The following is an 8215-nucleotide window of genomic DNA, read 5'->3' as shown; positions in this document are numbered from 1 at the left end:
CTTTTTTTTTTTTTTTGGTACTGGGGATTGAACTTGAGTCTTTGAGCTTTCGAGGCAGGCGGCAGAACCACTGAGCTAAATCCCCAGCCCCTACACATCTTGATCAAAACCACAACAGTGGTGCTACTTTACACCTTTCTCTAAAGAAACTTCTCCTTCCATGCTGAGCAATGTTCTTGTCTTTTTATGTTTTTTTGCAAAAAGAATGTCCTACTGCAGTGTCTCTAAGGGAACACCAGCAAGGGAGTCCCCCAGTTTGTCTCTCGGTAGCTCATTTGGTGTCCGGCCTCCCCAGCTCTCCAGGTCAGATGGCTGCTGTTGAGATTGATCCTTGGAGCCTTCTGCCTCCTCAGCTCAAGTACCCTCTACTGAGAGGCCAGAGAGCAGAATGAAGGCAGGGCGGTGTAGCAGAGTGAGGTAAAAAAGGAGACTGACTCTGAGTCCTTACAGCAGATCAGTGCAATCTCATGTGGAGTAGAAGTTTGGGCTCTGACCTCACATTATTAATGTTTTAGCTGGGTCCTTAGAAGTCTGAGTGCGGAACCTGTAAGCACTTGGATCTGAAGTGGGCGAACTCAGCCTCTCTGCTGCTCCTTCCCTTGCCCCACTTGGGTCTTTGTTGTGCAGGCCTGGGGCTGTGTGCACACAGGAGGCACCATGGTGCTCCCCAGGTAGCTGTCATCCCTGCTCTGCAGACTTGTTCCTACTTCTCTTTCCCTGAGCACCTCCATCTTGCAGGCTGCTGGGGGGTGCCAGTGGGACGTGGATGACTTCCTGTGTCTTGTTAGGGGCTGAGGAGGGTGCTTCGCAGGACTGGGGGGTTTCCATCAGAAACTGGGGACAGCTCCACAAACCAGGAGGAGTCGGTCACCTTGGCCTTGTACCTCATTTCTCTTTCCTTTTTTGTGCTGTATTGTCTCTGTCTCTCTGTCTGTCTCGTCTATCCATCTGTCTGTGCAGTACTGGGGATTGAACCCAGGGCCTTTACACTGAGCTACGTCTCCAGCCCCTTCTTATTTTTCATTTTGAGACAGGATCCCACTATGTTGCCTAGAATGGGCTCGAACTTGTGATCCTCCTGCCTCAGCTTCTGAGAGTGCTGGGATTGTAGGTATGTGATACTACGGCCAGCAATTTATTTATTGAGTGTTGGCTCTGCCTGCCATGCCACATAGATGATCTTTTTCATGTATCTTTTTTTTCCCCCAGTACCAGGGATTGAACCAGGTCTGTCATTCTTTTTCATTTTTCAAAGATCCCTGAGAAGTAGGGTTACCCATTTTGTATAGGCTGAGAGAGTTGAGGTCACTTTGCTGTGGATGATGGAGCCTGGATTTGCACCAGTCTGCCTGAGATCCTTCCTGAGTGTGCTTGTGGCCTCCTTTCTCAGGAAGAGGGTGCTGAGAGAAGAGGGGAATGCCGGATGAGCTCTCAAGAGACAAGGAACTCCTGAGGGGACTGGCAGACACTTCTGGGCCAGGCCCTGCTGCCCTCTGCTGGCCACCTGAGTCTCAGCGCAGCAATGTCTTCTGGTGTCGTTACAGACAGTGCTGATGGACCAGGCGCGTTTCCAAGAGCTCCAGGGACAGCTGGAGCAGCTGACTGTCCTGGGGTCTGTGTTGCTGGTCACGTTCAGCATGGCAGGCCCTGGAGTCTCCATCCGGGCTGACTTTGCAGAGAGACTCAAGATGATTGTGAAAGTCCTGCTGACTGACATGCACCTGCCGTGAGTGTGGGACTGGATAGGAGCAGACAGATGGGCAAGGAGTAGACTGGAGCGGATCCCAGCGTCCAGCCAGCGTTGGGAGCTGAGAAGAGACCTTGCTCTCTAACTCTGCTCACCCGCTGCAGACCAAGCTGGGTTCATTCAGAGCTGTGGGGTCAGAGAGAATCACTACAGGGGTAGCGAGGCTCTAGGACAGTGGCTTTCAGATGTTTGTGATCAGCACCCACACAAGAAATTCCTTTTCCATTGTGACCTAGTATGAATTGTACACATATTTAACTGAAATGAAAACCTCACAAGATGGAACTTAGCCTAAATTCCATGCATCCTGATCTTTCTACCCTATTCTTATTCCATTAAAAAATGTACTGTAAATTGCTTTTACAACCAACTAGCAGTAAAAACCTTGCCCTGGAGCCAGGTGTGGTATGCCTATAGTCCCGGCACGAGGCAGGCTGAGGCAGGAGGATTGCCATAAGTTTGAGGCCAGCGTGAGCTACATAGTTCAAGATCATCCTGAACTATGTAGCCTGAACTACAAGGAGTAGTTGCCCTGTCTAAAAAGCAAAACATAAAAACAGATCCCTAGAGAAATCCAGGCAATCAACCCACATGAGGGTGGTCTGCAGCCCCAGATGGAGCCTGGAGGGGGAAGTTCATGGAAGAGATGAGCTTAGGAGATTCGGTTCCCACCTTTTGCACATCCTCTTGGCCCTCTGTGCTGTGCCTCAGTGCACCACCGGATCCTGCAGCACCTCACGTCCGTGCGTGCACACTCTAGCAGCTGCTCTCAGCAAAGCCCCGTTATGATTTACAGGACAAGGAATCTTTTGGGAGGTGTGTGTGTTACTGAGGATTGGACTCGGGGCCTTTGCACTGAAGTGTGTTCCTACCTCCCCCTGACTGTTTTTCTTTACTTTTTAGTTTGAAACAGGGTCTAAGTTACTGCATTGCCTAGGCTGGGCTTGAACTTGTGATTCTCCTGCCTCAGCCTCCCAGAGTGCTGGGAATACAGGTGTGCACCATCACATCTGGTTCAAAAAGGTTTTTGAATGCTTCTATATAGACTTTGTGTCTGACAAGGCCCAGTTCTGAGGACTCTTCCAGGGAAGCACCCCCAGACCTCCTCATGCTCACACAGAGGGACTTTACTGCTGAGCTTCCCCAAAGTGTGGACATTTCAGAGCAGCATGGGGTGCGTCACACTAACATTAGGACTGGGGGTTGCCACAGCCTAGGAGGCTCTGCTCAGCTGAGGCCTGGCCTGAGGCCCTGGCCCTGGTGCAGCTCTGGCCTGTCCGCCAGGTTCCCTGCCTGTAGAATTGTGTTGCTGAAGCTCCCGACAGAGGCCCAGGACAGGGCCACCTGGAGTTGGTGTCAGCTGAGGCCTCTCACTCTCCAGTCACTCCACGAAAGTATTAGATCCAGAACAAATCAGAAAGCTGGTACAAACGAGAGATGCAATAGCCGTTATTAAAATAGCTGGAAAAGGGGCTGGGGATTGAGCTCAGTGGTTCCACCGCCTGCTGTGCAAGCACAAGGTCCCGAGTTCGATCCCCGGTACCCCCCCCAAAAAAGCTGGAAATGAAATGATCTCGTAAAATACCTGCCAGCAGAAGGGCTCCCCACCGCTGCTGGGAAGAGCCCACGGGCCCAAGGGAATCAAGTGCTCATTTTAAAAAACTTTTGGGTACTAATTGTTTTGCAAACAGTTAATACACTCATATGTTTCGAAAATCAAAAGGTCTGGAAGGCTGTCCAGTGAAGTTTCTTTCCCACTTCTGCTTTCTTGTGTCTTCCTCAAGAGTGGTCTTGGTCTCAGGATCCACTGAAGTCTGTGCCCCGTCAACACCACACAGCTGCTGGCACTGGGTGATCTGCTTCAGTCCTGTCCTGTCCCCTTCAGTCCTTGGAGCAGAGGGAGGGAAAGTCCCCGCTGTGAGGTGTGCACAGCTTGAGGGAAGGAGTAGGGAACACAGCCACAGGTTGCCCTTGCGGTGGAGACCACTGGTGGTGGTGTGGCCCTGGTCCGGGGATGGAGCAGTCTGCACAGGACCATACTTACCGCCCTTTCCTCTCTGGCTCTCTTCCGCCTGTGCTCCAGCTCCTTCCGCCTGGACGAGGCCCTGACCACCATTGGGGAGAAAGTGTGCCTGGAGCTGAGCAGCTGCCTCGCGCTGTGCGGATCCCCACTCTTCTCTGTGGACAAGGAGACTGTGCTCAAAGGCCAGATCCAGGCCGTGCGCAGCCCCGATGACCCCATCCGCAGGATCATGGGTGCGTGAGGAGCAGAGGGAGGGTCGGATGGAATGATGGGTGCTGCTGGTGAGAAGAGGGTGCGGCTCATCACCAGTGTGGCCGTGGTGACCAGATGGGTGTCACTGCCCTGAGGGCTCCCAGGGTATAATCACAGATCTGGACTAGAGCGCTTACCGAGGAAGTCGGCAGGTGACTTGACGCCCTCTAAGAGGGATGGTGCCAACAGGCTGTGGGAGTGTGGCCGGCAGCCTGTGTAAGATCTGTAAAGCGGCACCCAGTGAGGACTCAATGAAGAGTGGCTGTTAACTGACATAGCTGACAAACTTAAGCAAAAATAAAAAGTCCTGTTAAAATATGATTAACTATTAGCCAGACACAGGCACATAACTGAAGTCCTTGCTACTCAGGGGTCTGATGCAGGAAGATTGCAAGTTTGAGGCAACAGAAAGACCCTGGGTCAAGACCCCCCCAGAGCTGTGCGTGGTGGTGCATACCTGTAATCCCAACACTCGGGAGGCTGAGGCAGAAGGATCTCTGTGAGTTCAAGACCAGCCTGGGCTACATAGTGAGTTCCAGGTCAGTCTCAACTACATGGTGAGACCCTGTCTCAAAAAAAAAAAAAAGACCCCCCCAAAAGTAAATATTAATATTTAATAGTATTAAAATTATATTAAATATACTAAAGTACTACTATGAATGTATGAATTATTAAAATATTTTAAACTACAATATATTCAATAAAATATTTTAAATATTCTGTATTAGCTGTTTTTATCATTACAGTAGTAGCTCTATGAAAAGTTCTGTTAGTTTTTATTTTTTTGGAGACAGGTAGCTCAGGCTGGCATGGAATTCCCTATTTAGTCCAGTCGGGCCTCTAACTTAATTCTCCTGTCTCATCCACCCGAGTTTTGGGATTACAGGTGTGTGGCAGCATGCCTAGCTCCAAATTTAACCATTTTAACGTTTATGCACGTATCAAAACATTATATATTATATTTGTCAACTAGAAATGTGGAGAGAAGAGAAAAATTCTGTTCTCTGTTCAAGGACTGCAGTGTTTCATTTTAAAAATTCAGGTTTTCTAGGTGTGGTGATGCACACCTGTAATCTCAGCACTCAGGAGGCTGAGGCAGGAGAATCACTGTATATTCAAGGCCAGCATGAGCTACATAGTGTATTCAAGGCCAATGTGGATTACAAGACCCTGTCTCAAAAAAACAAAGAAGAAAAGAAAAGTAAAGAAAAACAAAATTCAGATTTAACTTTGAAGCTTTTCCTCAAATTCTTTGAAAACAGGTATTAAACACATAAATAATGAAAAACTAGTACACTTCAGGCAGAAGGTGAGTGACCCATGGTTTTATATTTCAGCTTGGAGTAGAAGGCTAAAATATTGACTTTTTGTTTGGTAATGTTTTATGAAAAAGTAATATGGATCATTGTTCCAAAAATTAAGATTATTTTAATTTAATTTCATTTACTTTATTTTTGAGACAGGGTCTTGCTGTGTAGTTCAGACAGGCTTTGAACTCACTATGTAGCCAGGGCTGGCCTAGAACTTGAACTTGCAGCAGTCCTCCTGCCTCAGCCTCCTGAGTGCTGAGATTATAGGCGTGCATCACCATGCCTGGTTTAAGATAATTTTTAAAAATTCGCTTCATTCCAGCCCTCCATTGGTGACAGTTTAATCTGTGGGTCATTGAGATAGCATTTCCTGCAGACCCTACAAGGCCCTTGAATGCAGGTTGTCTTGAACCTAGTAGGAGCCCTGTGGCTGCAAGCCTTTTGCTCATGGCTGGGTGCAGACATGTGGTAGGAATGGTACAAGGAGCTCTACTTGTGCCCCTGGTGGTGGTGCAGGCCTGTGATCCCGGAATTTGGGAGTCCACAGGATTGCCTTGAGTTTGAGACCAGCCTAATCTTCATCGTGAGACCCTGTCCCCCCAGGTCAAAACAAAACCAGATAAAAAAAGGAGCTTCACTTCTAGGTGAGGCTTCTGGTTCTGGGAACCTGTTTAGGAATGGGTGTGCTGGACTCAGCCCCCAGCAGCCTCTGACCACGTGTTCTGAACTCACTGAGTGGTTGGACCCGAGAGGAAACCCCAGAGCAGGAGCAGGGCGTGTCGTTGAATCTCACTCGGAGATGAAGGCACAGTGATGCATGGCTGGAAATGTCACAGAGACACCCATGAAGATGCGCTTTAACGGGTATTAGTAATAAAAAGGAAACGAGGAAGGCTACAAATCCCCACTGTTTCTGTAATAAATCTGCAAGAAGGGTGGCTTCTCGATGGATCCCTTCCAGCTGATGAGGCAACACAGGGAGGACAGAAGTGGGTAGAGGTGGACAGGCTAACTCGGATGCCAAAATCATTCCTCCCAGTTGGACGAGTGTCCAACTCCCGCGGCCTCCACTGTGGGCATCAGAGAAGGCAGTTGAGGATTCTCCCTGTGGAGTCAGTAGGAAGAGAGATCACAGATCACTGGTACCGGATCTTTTTTCTTTTTCTGAACTTGCAATTCCTGCCTTAGTTTTCCTTCTTTGCGTGCAGTCTCCATCGGAGGCCCAGGTCGGTCTTGGCCTGGCTGCACCCTCCCTCCCTCCGCCAACACAGCATCTGCCCCGGTGTGTTCTGAGCGCCCCAGGTGGTGGTGGGCGTCACAAGGCTGGGTACTAAGAAGGGAGCGGGGAGAGGCCCTGCAGCTGGGACGAGTGGGTGCTGAGTGTCTGACGTGGGAAGTAACGGGCAGGACTTGCCCAGAGAGGAAATGGCTGAGCTAGGAACTGAGGTGCGATCAGAAGTTTGGAAAGTCACCGTGAACGAGGGACAGATAATGTCTTTTTTTGCGGTACTAGGGATGGAACCCAGGGCCTCATACATAGGTGGCAAAAGCTCTACCACTGAGCAGCATTCCCCGCCCTACTAATCACGTTCTTTTCTCTCACAGAATCCCGGATTCTGACCTTCTTGGAAACCTACCTTGCCTTGGGTCACCAGAAGCCATTGCCTATAGTGCCTGGGGGATTGGGTCCAGTTCAGAAAGAGCTGGAGGAAGTTGCTGTGAAATTTGTTCGTCTGGTCAACTATAACAAGATGGTCTTCTGTCCCTACTACGATGCGGTCCTCAGTAAGCTCCCCCTCCAGTCCTAATGCGCACATGACCTCCAGTGGCAGTAATTAGTCACCCAGAACACCTCAGCGCACTTCTACCATTGCTTTGGAAAATGGCTAAGTAGTACAGTTCTGTCTAACAGCCTTGATTTGACAGGGAAGAACATTGTGTATCGCTGGTGAAAAGACTCGAAGAATGCACTGAATTCTATTTTGAGAGATTGTATTTATGAGTGCAAGTTTACAGATCAAAGAAGCTTTTTGTTATCTGGAGTTTTGTAGGTAACACTCAGCGTTTTAGCAGTTGACTGCTGTGTCTCCATGTTACCCCATAGAGACTGCAGTGGCCGCGTCCTCCCAAGGAGGCTGGGACCCCTGCCCTGCTATCTGGATGGCCCATGCTGACTGCCACCAGGAGGACAGGAGACCAAGCCGTGACTTTACCTCTTGCCCCTCCCTTACAATCCCCCGTCTTCTTCCCTGCAGAAGGGCTGTATGTATAGTCTTACTGCCCCACCTCACTCCCAGTTGCTTCTGCTATACCTGGCCTCGCCAGGGCCCCGGAGCCCTTTGGTTTTAGAACAGAGTTAATTTTGCAAAGCTTATTCTGTTGGGCTGAGGATATAGTGTGATGGCAATGTGCTTGCCTGGCTTGAGCAAGGCCCCAGGTTAAATCCTGGGGCCGGGGGAGCGCAGAGCTGGGCATGGTGGCAGGCCTGTAGTGCTATAGTCCAAGCTACTTGGGAGGCTGAGGCGAGAAGATGGTTTGGGCCCAAGAGTTTAGAGCCAGCCTGGACAGTAAGGATTATCTAAAAGAAAAGCTTATGCTTTTTTACAGGATTACTGTACCTGAACCTGGATGATAGCAGTTGAGTCTTATGTGATCTAAAGAAAGGAATTTCTTTTACTTGTTAGCCTGGAAAGTTAAGGGGGAAATTTTAAAGATGTGTGTGTGTGTGTGTGTGTGTATGTGTGTGTGTGTATCTATATATACACGCATAGTTTAGCGTAATAAATGCCCAGGGATGTAGCTCAATGGTGCTGCACCTGCCTGGCAAGCTCAAGGTCCTGAGGTCCTGAGTTCGATTCCCAGTACCAAAAAAAAAAAAAAAAG

The 8215-nt window shown here is 49.3% G+C and overlaps 1 protein-coding gene across 3 annotated transcripts in view; it reads left to right on the top strand.

Annotated features, from left to right (window-relative positions):
- Window positions 1–8182, top strand: part of Tcp11l1 (t-complex 11 like 1) — a 28214-nt gene extending 20032 nt beyond the window's left edge. For all 3 annotated transcript variants that reach the window (XM_010612643.2, XM_010612644.2, XM_010612645.2), the window contains exons 8-10: window positions 1545–1726; window positions 3831–4003; window positions 6938–8182. In XM_010612643.2, the coding sequence (XP_010610945.1) occupies window positions 1545–1726; window positions 3831–4003; window positions 6938–7140 (558 nt within the window). In that variant the 3' untranslated portion in view covers window positions 7141–8182. The remainder of the gene's footprint in view (window positions 1–1544; window positions 1727–3830; window positions 4004–6937) is intronic.
- The last annotated feature ends 33 nt before the right edge of the window (window positions 8183–8215 follow it).

Source organism: Fukomys damarensis, unplaced genomic scaffold (genome assembly GCF_012274545.1).
Source record: "Fukomys damarensis isolate Sample0158 unplaced genomic scaffold, DMR_v1.0_HiC HiC_scaffold_27, whole genome shotgun sequence".
Classification (NCBI taxonomy): Eukaryota; Metazoa; Chordata; class Mammalia; order Rodentia; family Bathyergidae; genus Fukomys; species Fukomys damarensis.
This window is presented reverse-complemented; position numbering and strand designations above follow the sequence as displayed.